The sequence below is a fragment of the Ranitomeya imitator genome, chromosome 2 (genome assembly GCF_032444005.1).
Source record: "Ranitomeya imitator isolate aRanImi1 chromosome 2, aRanImi1.pri, whole genome shotgun sequence".
Classification (NCBI taxonomy): Eukaryota; Metazoa; Chordata; class Amphibia; order Anura; family Dendrobatidae; genus Ranitomeya; species Ranitomeya imitator.
In genome coordinates, this window is record NC_091283.1 from 129975795 (window position 1) to 129993264 (window position 17470).

Genomic DNA, 17470 nt, shown 5'->3' on the forward strand with positions numbered 1-17470 from the left:
TCATCTCAGCCCCCGGCAGGGAGGACGTCCCCTCAGATCATGTCAGCCCCCGGCAGGGAGGACGCCCCCTAAGATCATCATCTCAGCCCCCGGCATGGAGGACGCCCCCTAAGATCATCATCTCAGCCCCCGGCAGGGAGGACGCCCCTTAAGATCATCATCATCATCTCAGCCCCCGGCAGGGAGGACGCCCCCTCAGATCATCATCTCAGCCCCCGGCAGGGAGGACGCCCCCTCAGATCATCATCTCAGCCTCCGGCAGGGAGGACGCCCCCTAAGATCATCATCATCTTGACCCCCGGCAGGGAGGACGCCCCCTCAGATCATCATCTCAGCCCCGGCAGGGAGGACGCCCCCTCAGATCATCATCTCAGCCCCGGCAGGGAGGACGCCCCCTAACATCATCATCTCAGCCCCAGGCAGGGAGCACGCCCCCTAAGATCATCATCTCAGCCCCCGGCAGGGAGCACGCCCCCTAAGATCATCATCTCAGCCCCCGGCAGGGAGGACGCCCCCTAAGATCATCATCTCAGCCCCCGGCAGGGAGGACGCCACCTAAGATCATCATCATCTCAGCCCCCGGCAGGGAGGACGCCCCCTCAGATCATCATCTCAGCCCCCGGCAGGGAGGACGCCCCCTAAGATCATCATCATCATCTTAGCCCCCGGCAGGGAGGACGCCCCCTCAGATCATCATCTCAGCCTCCGGCAGGGAGGACGCCCCCTAAGATCATCATCATCTTAGCTCCCGGCAGGGAGGACGCCCCCTAAGATCATCATCTCAGCCCCCGGCAGGGAGGACGACCCCTAAGATCATCATCTCAGCCCCCGGCAGGGAGGACGACCCCTAAGATCATCCTCTCAGCCCCCGGCAGGGAGGACGCCCCCTCAGATCATCATCTCAGCCCCCGGCAGGGAGGACGCCCCCTCAGATCATCATCTCAGCCCCCAGCAGGGAGGACGCCCCCTCAGATCATCATCTCAGCCCCCGGCAGGGAGGACGCCCCCTAAGATCATCATCTCAGCCCCCGGCAGGGAGGACGCCCCCTCAGATCATCATCTCAGCCCCCGGCAGGGAGGACGCCCCCTCAGATCATCATCTCAGCCCCCGGCAGGGAGGACGCCCCCTCAGATCATCATCTCAGCACCCAGCAGGGAGGACGCCCCCTAAGATCATCCTCTCAGCCCCCGGCAGGGAGGGCGCCCCCTAAGATCATCATCTCAGCCCCCCGGCAGGGAGGACGCCCCCTCAGATCATCATCTCAGCCCCCGGCAGGGAGGACGCCCCCTCAGATCATCATCTCAGCCCCCAGCAGGGAGGACGCCCCCTAAGATCATCCTCTCAGCCCCCGGCAGGGAGGGCGCCCCCTAAGATCATCATCTCAGCCCCCGGCAGGGAGGACGCCCCCTCAGATCATCATCTCAGCCCCCGGCAGGGAGGACGCCCCCTCAGATCATCATCTCAGCCCCCGGCAGGGAGGGCGCCCCCTAAGATCATCATCTCAGCCCCCGGCAGGGAGGACGCCCCCTCAGATCATCTCAGCCCCCGGCAGGGAGGACGCCCCCTCAGATCATCATCTCAGCCCCCAGCAGGGAGGACGCCCCCTAAGATCATCCTCTCAGCCCCCGGCAGGGAGGACGCCCCCTCAGATCATCATCTCAGCCCCCGGCAGGGAGGACGCCCCCTCAGATCATCATCTCAGCCCCCGGCAGGGAGGACGCCCCTAAGATCATCCTCTCAGCCCCCGGCAGGGAGGGCGCCCCCTAAGATCATCATCTCAGCCCCCGGCAGGGAGGACGCCCCCTCAGATCATCATCTCAGCCCCCGGCAGGGAGGACGCCCCCTCAGATCATCCTCTCAGCCTCCGGCAGGGAGGGCGCCCCCTAAGATCATCATCTCAGTCCCCGGCAGGGAGGACGCCCACTCAGATCATCATCTCAGCCCCCGGCAGGGAAGACGCCCCCTAAGATCATCATCTCAGCCCCTGGCAGGAGGACGTCCCCTAAGATCATCATCTCAGCCCCCGGCAGGGAGGACGTCCCCTCAGATCATGTCAGCCCCCGGCAGGGAGGACGCCCCCTAAGATCATCATCTCAGCCCCCAGCAGGGAGGACGCCCCCTAAGATCATCATCTCAGCCCCAGGCAGGGAGGACGCCCCCTCAGATCATCATCTCAGCCCCCGGCAGGGAGGACGCCCCCTAAGATCATCATCTCAGCCCCAGGCAGGGAGGACACCCCCTCAGATCATCATGTCAGCCCCCGGCAGGGAGGACGCCCACTCAGATCATCATCTCAGCCCCCGGCAGGGAAGACGCCCCCTCAGATCATGTCAGCCCCCGACAGGGAGGACGCCCCCTCAGATCATCATCTCAGCCCCCGGCAGGGAGGATGTCCCCTCAGATTATGTCAGCCCCCGGCAGGGAGGACGTCCCCTCAGATCATGTCAGCCCCAGGCAGGGAGGACGCCCCCTAAGATCATCATCTCAGCCCCTGGCAGGGAGGACGCCCCCTAAGATCATCATCTCAGCCCCCGGCAGGGAGGACGTCCCCTCAGATCATGTCAGCCCCCGGCAGGGAGGACGCCCCCTAAGATCATCATCTCAGCCCCCGGCAGGGAGGACGCCCCCTAAGATCATCATCTCAGCCCCCGGCAGGGAGGACGCCCCTTAAGATCATCATCATCTCAGCCCCCGGCAGGGAGGACGCCCCCTCAGATCATCATCTCAGCCCCCGGCAGGGAGGACGCCCCCTCAGATCATCATCTCAGCCCCCGGCAGGGAGGACGCCCCCTAAGATCATCATCATCTTAGCCCCCGGCAGGGAGGACGCCCCCTCAGATCATCATCTCAGCCCCGGCAGGGAGGACGCCCCCTCAGATCATCATCTCAGCCCCGGCAGGGAGGACGCCCCCTAAGATCATCATCTCAGCCCCAGGCAGGGAGCACGCCCCCTAAGATCATCATCTCAGCCCCCGGCAGGGAGCACGCCCCCTAAGATCATCATCTCAGCCCCCGGCAGGGAGGACGCCCCCTAAGATCATCATCTCAGCCCCCGGCAGGGAGGACGCCACCTAAGATCATCATCATCTCAGCCCCCGGCAGGGAGGACGCCCCCTCAGATCATCATCTCAGCCCCCGGCAGGGAGGACGCCCCCTAAGATCATCATCATCTTAGCCCCCGGCAGGGAGGACGCCCCCTCAGATCATCATCTCAGCCTCCGGCAGGGAGGACGCCCCCTAAGATCATCATCATCTTAGCCCCCGGCAGGGAGGACGCCCCCTAAGATCATCATCTCAGCCCCCGGCAGGGAGGACGACCCCTAAGATCATCATCTCAGCCCCCGGCAGGGAGGACGACCCCTAAGATCATCCTCTCAGCCCCTGGCAGGGAGGACGCCCCCTCAGATCATCATCTCAGCCCCCGGCAGGGAGGACGCCCCCTCAGATCATCATCTCAGCCCCCAGCAGGGAGGACGCCCCCTCAGATCATCATCTCAGCCCCCGGCAGGGAGGACGCCCCCTAAGATCATCATCTCAGCCCCCGGCAGGGAGGACGCCCCCTAAGATCATCATCTCAGCCCCCGGCAGGGAGGACGCCCCCTAAGATCATCATCTCAGCCCCCGGCAGGGAGGACGCCCCCTAAGATCATCCTCTCAGCCCCCGGCAGGGAGGACGCCTTCTCAGATCATCATCTCAGCCCCCGGCAGGGAGGACGCCCCCTAAGATCATCATCTCAGCCCCCGGCAGGGAGGACGCCCCCTCAGATCATCATCTCAGCCCCCGGCAGGGAGGACGCCCCCTCAGATCATCATCTCAGCCCCCGGCAGGGAGGACGCCCCCTAAGATCATCATCTCAGCCCCCGGCAGGGAGGACGCCCTCTCAGATCATCATCTCAGCCTCCGGCAGGGAGGACGCCCCCTAAGATCATCATCTCAGCCCCCGGCAGGGAGGACGCCCCCTAAGATCATCCTCTCAGCCCCCGGCAGGGAGGACGCCCTCTCAGATCATCATCTCAGCCCCCGGCAGGGAGGACGCCCCCTAAGATCATCATCTCAGCCCCCGGCAGGGAGGACGCCCCCTCAGATCATCATCTCAGCCCCCGGCAGGGAGGGCGCCCCCTAAGATCATCCTCTCAGCCCCCGGCAGGGAGGACGCCCTCTCAGATCATCTCAGCCTCCGGCAGGGAGGACGCCCCCTAAGATCATGTGCTCTCTGAGCCTCCCGCACTTCTGTTTCAGTTTCACACTTGTTTAATCCTTTGAGTGCAGTCTACTGTTCTCTGTTATCAGCCACTGAGGTGACCACAGTTTTCTGCAGGGGGTGGGCCCACACATAATACAGGTGGGTGCAGACCCCACACCCTCCATGCTCCTGGCACACATGCCCCCTCACCTGGCTCTGCTGGGCCCTGCTCGCCTTCTGCCTCCGCTCCCCCGGACACCAGGAGCCCAGCGCCCTCCTGAGCTGCCATGGTGACACCGTTCTCCTCCGTGACACACTGAGCACCATGAGCAGCGCCATGTCCTGGGTCACGGGGTTTGTAGTGAGCCAGTGCAGTCCTCCAGGACCATAGAGTAGAGCTCAGGAGTCACCAGAGTGTCCCCATCAGACAGGAAGCCGGCAGAGCCCCGCCCCCTGTCACAGACGGTAGGAGCTGCCGGTTTGGCAGCCGTGCTCCTCGTGCATTACGTAGTGTACGTAGCCGGCCGCCCACATTATAATGGAACGTTCCAGCAAGAGATTCGGTTCAGAATTTCTAATTCTAATATTACCGCCCGGATCACTTTCTCCCAATGGTTTATCCAAGCGCCTGATAATGACCAGTGGGGGCGGGCTACGTGTATGATTGGCATTGGAGGCAGCCAATCAGCATGGAGGAAGAGAAGCCTCGCGAGAGCTGCCTTGTGTTCGCAGAGCACGCTGCCTGGTGTGGTGTGAGGCCGGGGGTGCATGGGTGACATGCCGGGCGAGCAGCAGCCACCGCAGCCGGAGCTCTCACACAGACACATACGGTTCGTGGACGGCAGCGGGAGCAGTAATGAGGCGGATAAAGAAAGCGAAGACAGCGGGAGCCCGGACGTGGATGTGCCCGAAGATCAGCAGCAGCTGGTGGGACCTCAGCTCAAGCTGCTGCCCATGAATGACCAGATCCGGGAGCTGCAGACCATCATCCGGGACAGGTGAGAGCCTGGGCGCAGTGGGGTCCGAGGAGCCTCCGGGTCTGCCCGAGGAGCCCCCACATCTGCCCGAGGAGCCCCCACGTCTGCCCGAGGAGCCCCCACGTCTGCCCGAGGAGCCCCCACGTCTGCCCGAGGAGCCCCCACGTCTGCCCGAGGAGCCCCCACGTCTGCCCGAGGAGCCCCCACGTCTGCCCGAGGAGCCCCCACGTCTGCCCGAGGAGCCCCCACGTCTGCCCGGGGAGCCCCCACGTCTGCCCGGGGAGCCCCCACGTCTGCCCGGGGAGCCCCCACGTCTGCCCGAGGAGCCCCCACGTCTGCCCGAGGAGCCCCCACGTCTGCCCGGGGAGCCCCCACGTCTGCCCGGGGAGCCCCCACGTCTGCCCGGGGAGCCCCCACGTCTGCCCGGGGAGCCCCCACGTCTGCCCGGGGAGCCCCCACGTCTGCCCGGGGAGCCCCCACGTCTGCCCGGGGAGCCCCCACGTCTGCCCGGGGAGCCCCCACGTCTGCCCGGGGAGCCCCCACGTCTGCCCGGGGAGCCCCCACGTCTGCCCGGGGAGCCCCCACGTCTGCCCGGGGAGCCCCCACGTCTGCCCGGGGAGCCCCCACGTCTGCCCGGGGAGCCCCCACGTCTGCCCGGGGAGCCCCCACGTCTGCCCGGGGAGCCCCCACGTCTGCCCGGGGAGCCCCCACGTCTGCCCGGGGAGCCCCCACGTCTGCCCGGGGAGCCCCCACGTCTGCCCGGGGAGCCCCCACGTCTGCCCGGGGAGCCCCCACGTCTGCCCGGGGAGCCCCCACGTCTGCCCGGGGAGCCCCCACGTCTGCCCGGGGAGCCCCCACGTCTGCCCGGGGAGCCCCCACGTCTGCCCGGGGAGCCCCCACGTCTGCCCGGGGAGCCCCCACGTCTGCCCGGGGAGCCCCCACGTCTGCCCGGGGAGCCCCCACGTCTGCCCGGGGAGCCCCCACGTCTGCCCGGGGAGCCCCCACGTCTGCCCGGGGAGCCCCCACGTCTGCCCGGGGAGCCCCCACGTCTGCCCGGGGAGCCCCCACGTCTGCCCGGGGAGCCCCCACGTCTGCCCGGGGAGCCCCCACGTCTGCCCGGGGAGCCCCCACGTCTGCCCGGGGAGCCCCCACGTCTGCCCGGGGAGCCCCCACGTCTGCCCGGGGAGCCCCCACGTCTGCCCGGGGAGCCCCCACGTCTGCCCGGGGAGCCCCCACGTCTGCCCGGGGAGCCCCCACGTCTGCCCGGGGAGCCCCCACGTCTGCCCGGGGAGCCCCCACGTCTGCCCGGGGAGCCCCCACGTCTGCCCGGGGAGCCCCCACGTCTGCCCGGGGAGCCCCCACGTCTGCCCGGGGAGCCCCCACGTCTGCCCGGGGAGCCCCCACGTCTGCCCGGGGAGCCCCCACGTCTGCCCGGGGAGCCCCCACGTCTGCCCGGGGAGCCCCCACGTCTGCCCGGGGAGCCCCCACGTCTGCCCGGGGAGCCCCCACGTCTGCCCGGGGAGCCCCCACGTCTGCCCGGGGAGCCCCCACGTCTGCCCGGGGAGCCCCCACGTCTGCCCGGGGAGCCCCCACGTCTGCCCGGGGAGCCCCCACGTCTGCCCGGGGAGCCCCCACGTCTGCCCGGGGAGCCCCCACGTCTGCCCGGGGAGCCCCCACGTCTGCCCGGGGAGCCCCCACGTCTGCCCGGGGAGCCCCCACGTCTGCCCGGGGAGCCCCCACGTCTGCCCGGGGAGCCCCCACGTCTGCCCGGGGAGCCCCCACGTCTGCCCGGGGAGCCCCCACGTCTGCCCGGGGAGCCCCCACGTCTGCCCGGGGAGCCCCCACGTCTGCCCGGGGAGCCCCCACGTCTGCCCGGGGAGCCCCCACGTCTGCCCGGGGAGCCCCCACGTCTGCCCGGGGAGCCCCCACGTCTGCCCGGGGAGCCCCCACGTCTGCCCGGGGAGCCCCCACGTCTGCCCGGGGAGCCCCCACGTCTGCCCGGGGAGCCCCCACGTCTGCCCGGGGAGCCCCCACGTCTGCCCGGGGAGCCCCCACGTCTGCCCGGGGAGCCCCCACGTCTGCCCGGGGAGCCCCCACGTCTGCCCGGGGAGCCCCCACGTCTGCCCGGGGAGCCCCCACGTCTGCCCGGGGAGCCCCCACGTCTGCCCGGGGAGCCCCCACGTCTGCCCGGGGAGCCCCCACGTCTGCCCGGGGAGCCCCCACGTCTGCCCGGGGAGCCCCCACGTCTGCCCGGGGAGCCCCCACGTCTGCCCGGGGAGCCCCCACGTCTGCCCGGGGAGCCCCCACGTCTGCCCGGGGAGCCCCCACGTCTGCCCGGGGAGCCCCCACGTCTGCCCGGGGAGCCCCCACGTCTGCCCGGGGAGCCCCCACGTCTGCCCGGGGAGCCCCCACGTCTGCCCGGGGAGCCCCCACGTCTGCCCGGGGAGCCCCCACGTCTGCCCGGGGAGCCCCCACGTCTGCCCGGGGAGCCCCCACGTCTGCCCGGGGAGCCCCCACGTCTGCCCGGGGAGCCCCCACGTCTGCCCGGGGAGCCCCCACGTCTGCCCGGGGAGCCCCCACGTCTGCCCGGGGAGCCCCCACGTCTGCCCGGGGAGCCCCCACGTCTGCCCGGGGAGCCCCCACGTCTGCCCGGGGAGCCCCCACGTCTGCCCGGGGAGCCCCCACGTCTGCCCGGGGAGCCCCCACGTCTGCCCGGGGAGCCCCCACGTCTGCCCGGGGAGCCCCCACGTCTGCCCGGGGAGCCCCCACGTCTGCCCGGGGAGCCCCCACGTCTGCCCGGGGAGCCCCCACGTCTGCCCGGGGAGCCCCCACGTCTGCCCGGGGAGCCCCCACGTCTGCCCGGGGAGCCCCCACGTCTGCCCGGGGAGCCCCCACGTCTGCCCGGGGAGCCCCCACGTCTGCCCGGGGAGCCCCCACGTCTGCCCGGGGAGCCCCCACGTCTGCCCGGGGAGCCCCCACGTCTGCCCGGGGAGCCCCCACGTCTGCCCGGGGAGCCCCCACGTCTGCCCGGGGAGCCCCCACGTCTGCCCGGGGAGCCCCCACGTCTGCCCGGGGAGCCCCCACGTCTGCCCGAGGAGCCCCCACGTCTGCCCGAGGAGCCCCCACGTCTGCCCGAGGAGCCCCCACGTCTGCCCGAGGAGCCCCCACGTCTGCCCGAGGAGCCCCCACGTCTGCCCGAGGAGCCCCCACGTCTGCCCGAGGAGCCCCCACGTCTGCCCGAGGAGCCCCCACGTCTGCCCGAGGAGCCCCCACGTCTGCCCGAGGAGCCCCCACGTCTGCCCGAGGAGCCCCCACATCTGCCCGGTGCTTCTACATCGTCCTTATGGACGGGGGCTTCTACATCGTCCTTATGTGCGGGGTCTTATACATCGCCCTTATGGGCGGGGGCTTCTACATCGTCCTTATGTGCGGGGGCTTCTACATCGTCCTTATGTGATGTGTCCATTGACCTTATGTACGGGGGGATGCTTGGACATCGTCCTTATGTATGGGGGGCTTATACATCGTCCTTATGTATGGGGGCGCTTATACATCGTCCTTATGTATGGGGGCTTATACATCGTCCTTATGTATGGGGGCTTATACATCGTCCTTATGTATGGGGGGCGCTTGTACATCGTCCTTATGTACGGGGGTGATGTGTCCATTGATCTTATGTACGGGGGGATGCTTGGACATCGTCCTTATGTATGGGGGCGCTTATACATCGTCCTTATGTATAGGGGCTTATACATCGTCCTTATGTATGGGGGGCGCTTGTACATCGTCCTTATGTATAGGGGCTTATACATCGTCCTTATGTATGGGGGGCGCTTGTACATCGTCCTTATGTACGGGGGGCGCTTGTACATCGTCCTTATGTACGGGGGTGATGTGTCCATTGACCTTATGTACGGGGGGATGCTTGGACATCGTCCTTATGTATGGGGGCGCTTATACATCGTCCTTATGTATAGGGGCTTATACATCGTCCTTATGTATGGGGGGCGCTTGTACATCGTCCTTATGTACGGGGGTGATGTGTCCATTGACCTTATGTATGGGGGGCTGCTTGGACGTCGTCCTCATGTGTGTGGCGCTTTGTGTGGATGAATAAGTTCTCCTAGTTGAAGCTGCACCAAGTAACATGCAGTCCGACATTGTAGTGGATGATGGCGCCTGGCGTGTAAGATGAAATGTGTTCCATTCGCTGCTCCAGCTTTGGTGATATTCCTTGCTTATTGTTTACTCCCTGATTTATGGCTATTTTGTCAACTTCCCTGCTATGCATTTCTTAAATTCTGAACCGCCTCTTTACGGATAGGAATTTGTCCATCTCTTGTAACTGAGGCTTAAATTAGCTCCGATTTCAGAGGCTTAATTTCCCGGAACGTCCTGACACGTTGTTGCGTCCCACGTCTTGTGGCTGTCAGGGAATGAACAGCCGTTCTTGGTCAGAGAATACTGATGCACATGAAAATATGTGCACCCCTCCATGAAAAGGTGAATGCTACATATAAACGACACTATAACGTGCCAGCAGGAAGCAGACACTGTCCGTGGCGGGTAGTGTGGAGGACATCTTGTGTTTGTGCCCAGTATGACCATTTCCATCCCTCACGATGAAGATGATGCTTACACGGTGATTCTCCATTGTGGGGACTGTCTGTAACAGGTTCTTACTGCTCTTTTGCAGGACCACAAGTCGAGGAGATTTTGTGTTTTCTGCTGATCGCCTGGTATGTAGTCATGTTCCTTCACGGACTTCATTAACGTAAGTGATGACTTCTTACAGGACTTTCTAGGACTTCTCAAGAAGCTTCACATCTACACCAAACCTGCATTATAATTGGTGAATCCTTTAGTTGCCCCCATATTCAGGATGTGGTAGGTGGCACAGTTGTTCATGTAGCCGACTTGTGGTGGGGTGACTGCACTAGATCTCCATGCTCTTATGGAAACCAATCCGGTCACCTTTGATGTTAAAGGGATTGTTCAGGAATAGGAAAAAAAAATAAAGAAAATGTCATAAATTCCTGAATACTTTGAATTAGGAAATCAGTCCTTTTGTTTATTATTATTTATTTATATAGCACCATGAATTCCATGGTGCTGTACATGAGAAAAGGGGTTACAGATAACATTTACAGTAAACAAATTTACAATGACAGACTGGTGCAGAGGGGAGAGGACTCTGTCCTTGCAGACTTACATTCTACAGACGTAATCACGTTAAAAATAAAATTGATGCCTTTCTGATATACTGACACAACAGTCTGTCGGCATGTTGGAAGAAGAGCTTGTGAGCATGTGCAAAAGGAAGCTCTGCTGTTGAGACTTGGAGATACTTATATTATGTGTTGTTGTCGTGCAGATAGAAATGGTGGACAGCAGTGTGAGCAGCCTCCTCTTACCTCAGCACTCCTGGTATCTCCAGTAATAGCTCAGATAGACAGGGTGGACAGTAGAGTGAGCAGCCTCTCCTTACCTCAGCACTCCTGGTATCTCCAGTATTTCATCAGATAGACATGGTGGACAGCAGTGTGAGCAGCCTCCTCTTACCTCAGCACTCCTGGTATCTCCAGTAATAGATCAGATAGACATGGTGGACAGCAGTGTGAGCAGCCTCCTCTTACCTCAGCACTCCTGGTATCTCCAGTAATAGATCAGATAGACGTGGGTGGACAGGAGTGTGAGCAGCCTCCTCTTACCTCAGCACTCCTGGTATCTCCAGTAATAGCTCAGATAGACAGGGTGGACAGTAGAGTGAGCAGCCTCTCCTTACCTCAGCACTCCTGGTATCTCCAGTATTTCATCAGATAGACATGGTGGACAGCAGTGTGAGCAGCCTCCTCTTACCTCAGCACTCCTGGTATCTCCAGTAATAGATCAGATAGACATGGTGGACAGCAGTGTGAGCAGCCTCCTCTTACCTCAGCACTCCTGGTATCTCCAGTAATAGATCAGATAGACGTGGGTGGACAGCAGTGTGAGCAGCCTCCTCTTACCTCAGCACTCCTGGTATCTCCAGTAATAGATCAGATAGACGTGGGTGGACAGGAGTGTGAGCAGCCTCTCCTTACCTCAGCAGCCCTGGTATCTGTAGTGTTAGATCAGATAGGGTGGACACCAGTGTGAGCAGCCTCTTAACCCCTTCACAAAATTTGTCGTAAGTTTATCATGGTCGGGAAGGGGTTCCCGCAAAATTTACGTCATGGCTATTATGCGGGCACAGGAGCTGTTCCCACACTATCACCACCGGGAGCTCGGCTTAATTTGTTCTTCAAGAGACAAATGGCGCTTCTTTCCTCCCGAGTCTAGCCATATTGTAAAGTAGTACTGTATATAGAGGGGTTCTGCTGTTCTGGCACCTCAGGGGCTCTGCCAATGTGACATGGCACCCTCAAACCAGTCCAGCAAAATCTGAACTCCATTACGGCGCTTATTTCTATCTGAGCTTTGCACTGTGCCTCAAAAGTAGTGGCGTACTTAGCAGAAATTGTGAACATACCGTATATACTCAAGTATAAGCTGAGAATTTCAGCCCATTTTTTTTTTTTTTTTAGGCTGAAATTGACCCTCTTGGCTTATATTCGAGTCATTCCCAGGGGTCGGCAGGGGAGGGGGAGCGGCAGCTGTCTAATCATACTCACCTGCTCCTGGCGCGGTCCCTGCAGGTCCCTGGTTCTCCGGGCGCCGGCAGCTTCTTCCTGTATTGAGCGGTCACATGGTACCGCTCATTACAGTAATGAATATGGGCCCGACTCCACTCCCATAGGGGTGGAGCCACATATTCATTACTGTAATGAGCGGTACCATGTGACTGCTCAACACCGGAAGAAGCTGCCGGAGAACCAGGGACCTGTAGGGACCGTGCCAGGAGCAGGTGAGTATAAGGGTATGTGTCCACGTTCAGGATTGCATCAGGATTTGGTCAGGATTTTCCATCCGTTTTTGTAAGCCAAAACCAGGAGTGGGTGATAAATGCAGAAGTGGTGCATATGTTTCTATTATACTTTTCCGCTAATTGTTCCACTCCTGGTTTTGGCTTACAAATACTGATGAAAAATCCTGACCAAATCCTGATGCAATCCTGAACGTGGACACATACCCTAACGGGGGCATTGCGCGATAGTCACCTGTCACCCGTTCCACTGCCGGGCTCCGTCTTCAGCGTCCTCTGTCTGTGATGTTCAGGTCAGAGGGCGCGATGACGTGTTAGTGTGCGTGCCGCCCTCTGCCTCAATAGTCACTGCGGAGGACGCTGAGGGGCAGCGACGAGAGAGGGAGTATGTAATTTTTTTTTTTTTATTGCAGTAGATATACTGTAGCATAACATGCATTTTATGGGGCCATAATCTACTCTTATGCAGCATTATATGGGGCAAATGTTTCCATAGAGCATCTTATGGGGCAATAATCAACTTTTATGTAGCATTATGTGGGGCAAATATCTTTATGGAGCATCTCAAGGGGCCATAATCAATATTTGTGTAGCAATATATGGGCTAAATGTCTCTATGGAGCATCTTATGGGGCCATTATTAACCTTTGTGCAGCATTATATGGGGCATATTTTAATATTTATATGGGGCAGCACGGTGGCTCAGTGGATAGCACAGCAGCCTTGCAGCGCTGGGGTCCTGGGTTCGAATCCCACCCAGGACAACATCTGCAAAGAGTTTGTATGTTCTCTCCGTGTTTGCGTGGGTTTCCTCCCACATTCCAAAGACATACTGATAGGGAATCTAGATTGTGAGCCCCATCGGGGACAGTGATGATAATGTGTGCAAAACTGTAAAGCGCTGCGGAATATGTTAGCGCTATATAAAATAAAGATTATTATTATTATGGAGCATCTTATGGGGCCATCATAAACTTTATGGGGCTCCTGATTCAATATGGATATTCAAAAACACTTAAACTACTGATGTCTCAATTAATTTTACTTTTATTGGTATCTATTTTTATTTTTGCATTTACCGGTAGCTGCTGCATTTCCCACCCTAGGCTTGTACTCGAGTCATTAACCCCTTTCTGCCAGCTGACGGAATAGTACGTCAGCTGGCAGATCCCCTGCTTTGAGGTGGGCTCCGGCGGTGAGCCCACCTCAAAGCCGCGACATGTCAGCTGTTTTGTACAGCTGACATGTGCGCGCAATGAGCGCGAGCGGAATCGCGATCCGCCCGCGCCCATTAACTAGTTAAATGCCGCCGTCAAGCGCTGACAGCGGCATTTAACTAGCGCTCCCGGCCGCGCGGCCGGAACTGCTCGCACTGCGGACCCCCGTCACATGATCGGGGGTCAGCAGTGCATCGCCATAACAACCAGAGGTCTCCTTGAGACCTCTATGGTTGTTGATGGCCGATTGCTTTGAGCGCCACCCTGTGGTCGGCGTTCAAAGCAACCCTGCATTTCTGCTACATAGAGGTGATCTGTACTTCACCTCTATGTAGCAGAGCCGATCGAGTTATGCATGCTTCTAGCCTCCCACGGAGGCTATTGAAGCATGCCAAAATTAAAAAAAAAAGTGATTAAAATATAAAAAAAATAAAAAATATATAAAAGTTCAAATCACCCCCCTTTCGCCCCAATCAAAATAAAACAATTAAAAAAAAAATCAAACATACACATATTTGGTATCGCCGCGTTCAGAATCGCCCGATCTATCAATAAAAACAAAGGATTAACCTGACCGCTAAATGACGTAGCGAGAAAAAAATCAAAACGCCAAAATTACGTTTTTTTGGTCGCCGCGACATTGCATTAAAATGCAATAACGGGCGATCAAAAGAACGTATCTACACCAAAATGGTATCATTAAAAACGCCAGCTCGGCACGCAAAAAATAAGCCCTCTCCTGACCCCAGATCACGAAAATTGGAGACGCTACGGGTATCGGAAAATTGCGCATTTTTTTTTTCTTTTTTTTTTTAGCAAAATTTGGAATTTTTTTTTCACCACTTAGATAAAAAAATAACCTAGACATGTTTGGTGTCTATGAACTCGTAATGACCTGGAGAATCATAATGGCAGGTTAGTTTTAGCATTTAGTGAACCTAGCAAAAAAGCCAAACAAAAAACAAGTGTGAGATTGCACTTTTTTTGCAATTTCATCACACTTGGAACTTTTTTTCTGTTACATGGCATGGTAAAATCAATGGTATCGTTCAAAAGTACATCTCGTCCCGCAAAAAATAAGCCCTCACATGGCCATATTGACGGAAAAACAAAAAAGTTATGGCTCTGGGAAGGAGGGGAGCAAAAAACGAAAATGAAAAAGCGGAAAAAGCTCCGGGGGTGAAGGGGTTAAAGGGAACCTGTCACCCCGTTTTTTCAGATTGAGATATAAATACTGTTAAATAGGGCCTGCGCTGTGCGTTACTATAGTGTATGTAGTGTACCCCGATTCCCCACCTATGCTGAGAAATACATTACCAAAGTCGCCGTTTTCGCCTGTCAATCAGGCTGGTCAGGTCAGGTGGGCGTGGTGACATCGCTCTTTTCTTCCCCAGCTTTCCGTTGGTGGCGTAGTGGTGTGCGCATGTCCAAGTTCCGAATTCCCTGCGCGCACGTGAAGAACCAGCGCGCGATCTGCGCTATTATCCCTTTCATCGGTGGGGGCGGCCATCTTCCTGGGGCCGCGCGTGCGAGTTTGCATCTCGGCTTTGGGAAAATGGCCGCCGCGATCTCTTCTGCGCACGCGCGGCATCCCGCGGCCATTTTCCTGAAGCCCCGTGCAGCAGAGCACTCCATCTGCACACGCGTGGCCCCAGGAAGATGGCCGCCCCCACCGATGAAAGGGATAATAGCGCAGATCGCGCTCTGTTTCTTCACGTGCGCGCAGGGAATTCGGAACTTGGACATGCGCACACCACTACGCCACCAACGGAAAGCTGGGGAAGAAAAGAGCGATGTCACCACGCCCACCTGACCTGACCAGCCTGATTGACAGGCGAAAACGGCGACTTTGGTAATGTATTTCTCAGCATAGGTGGGGAATCAGGGTACACTACATACACTATAGTAACGCACAGCGCAGGCCCTATTTAACAGTATTTATATCTCAATCTGAAAAAACGGGGTGACAGGTTCCCTTTAAGTTTTCCCAGTTGTGTCAAAATTAGGGGTCTCGGCTTATACTCGGGTCGGCTTATGCTCGAGTATATACGGTACTTTAAGGTCCATTTTTCCTATTATAGTTTATGAAAATGTAAAACTTTAGGCCAAAGCAATGTTTTATTGGGAAAAAATTGTAATTTTCCTTTTACTCAGCCTAGTGTTACACAATCCTGTGAGTCTTCTGAAGGTTAAAATTTTTCACTACACCCCTAGCTTAATCCATCAAGAGGTGTAGTTTCCTAAATGGGGTCACTTTGGGTGGTTTCTGTTGTGTTAGCATGTCAGGGACTCTTCAAATGAGACATGGCGTTTGCAATCTATTAAAGTCAAAATTGAGCTCCAGAATTCACTTGGCGCTTTTTCGCTTCCGAGCCTTGCCATGTGCCCAAGCAGTAGTTTTCCACCACACATGGGGTATCGTCATACTGAGAAGAAATTGCCTGACAAATTGTATGGTCCATTTTCTCTTGTTAGACTTACAGAATCGGCGCTGCCGGCCGTCTGTCCTTGTGGACAGTCTACTAGTCACTATCACTGGCAGTTACCAGCAAAATGGCGCCACTCTGTGATCCTAAACTTCATTCACCCAGAAGGGGAGGAGATAAGTGATGTGATGTCACACACGTGATCAGACCCCGCCCACATTTACTGCAGTTGTAATGTGAGCTAGTTGTGCACTAGGTTTTCATGGCAAATTTCAGCAGCTGCTCCCCTAGTGTTTAAAAGTACCAAACCTTTTTTTTTAATTGTTCATATTTTATTTCATTAAAACAAATGATAACATTTTAAAAAACTAAAACCGTAATGCTTTACTTTTTTCAATTGTGGAATTTTTGTTTTTTTAAGGCACCTTCCCTTTATGTGTACAGTGCAGAAGGCTCGTATATGGAGCTGTGTGCTGTCTATGTGCTATGATACATCGTCTTTACAGCCCAGTGTCTCAAATCAGTAGAAAAGCTTTGCCTGATTTATTTTGATGTTTAATTTTTTATCTCTTTATCCCTGCAGATAAGGTTGGTGGTTGAGGAAGGTCTGAACCAGCTGCCATATACAGAATGCACGGTTACTACACCTACAGGTACGACCATCACGGTTAATATCGGTGAACGCAAGGATGTACTGCCACTTATTACAGTTGTATCATTCTTAGTAATTGGGTAGAAAAACAAAGTCTCATCCAGAAATGCTGATTATAGGCCGGAAGGACAAAAGAGAGCAGATAGGGCATTAACCAGACAACAGGGTCTTGTCCTCTGGTACCTGCTCACTTGGTAAAGTCGCGTGAGAGCACGATTCTTGGAATAACTCAGAAACCGGGGTACAGCTGCTGCTGCTCCGCTGGTACTCAGATCCAATGCTGACGTCAATTGGTGTGGAGAATCCGGTATGCTGCACTGCTGGGGTCTCAAACAATGAGAAGGTCCAGAAAGGGATTTAGAATCAGATGTGCAGTTTAATCTATACACGTTTCGAAGTCCAACTGACTTCATCAGGAGAACCATGTGATGGACATTCTTCTGACGGTCCCCCCCTGTTCTTCTGACGGTCCCCCCCTGTTCTTCTGACGGTCCCCCCCTGTTCTTCTGACGGTCCCCCCCTGTTCTTCTGACGGTCCCCCCCTGTTCTTCTGACGGTCCCCCCCTGTTCTTCTGACGGTCCCCCTGATGGTTCTCCTGATGAAGTCAGTTGGACTTTGAAACGCATAGCGATTAAACTGCATGTAGGATTCTAAATCCCTTTGCGGACATTCTTATTATTTGAGACTTCTCCACACCAATTGCTTATGGATAATAGCGCAGATAAAATCTAAAGTTCGCTTCCGCTACATTATGTTCCTCAGCAAACACTAAAACATTGTTTTTGCTTTTAGGCTACAAGTATGAGGGGGTGAAGTTCGAGAAAGGGAACTGTGGCGTGAGCATTATGAGAAGCGGTAAGTACTTGTACACGGGCTGCTGAAATGTGGGGGCAGAACGAGAATCTGCTCTGAGAACTGGTCCTAGAGGAAAACACTGATTTTGGATTTTTTTTTTTTTTTTTTTCGTTTACACTGTGCACAATGATTAGGCAATTTGTAATTTTGATTATTTTTATTGAACAACTCCAGAGCCATCTGTCAATCCAAAATGTTAATAAACTCGGATCCTGAATATTTTAGAAAGTAAAAGTGAGGTTTTGTCTTTCTG

At 57.7% G+C, this 17470-nt stretch overlaps 2 protein-coding genes across 2 annotated transcripts in view; one reads left to right on the forward strand and one right to left on the reverse strand.

The window, feature by feature from the left end:
* Positions 1 to 4645, reverse strand: part of ABCB7 (ATP binding cassette subfamily B member 7) — a 96860-nt gene extending 92215 nt beyond the window's left edge. The window contains exon 1 of the mRNA XM_069747232.1: positions 4396 to 4645. Within this exon, the coding sequence (XP_069603333.1) occupies positions 4396 to 4524 (129 nt within the window). The 5' untranslated portion in view covers positions 4525 to 4645. The remainder of the gene's footprint in view (positions 1 to 4395) is intronic.
* UPRT (uracil phosphoribosyltransferase homolog) overlaps positions 4623 to 17470 on the forward strand; it is a 30492-nt gene continuing 17644 nt past the window's right edge. The window contains exons 1-4 of the mRNA XM_069747233.1: positions 4623 to 5183; positions 9859 to 9901; positions 16293 to 16362; positions 17155 to 17217. Of these exons, the coding sequence (XP_069603334.1) occupies positions 4954 to 5183; positions 9859 to 9901; positions 16293 to 16362; positions 17155 to 17217 (406 nt within the window). The 5' untranslated portion in view covers positions 4623 to 4953. The remainder of the gene's footprint in view (positions 5184 to 9858; positions 9902 to 16292; positions 16363 to 17154; positions 17218 to 17470) is intronic.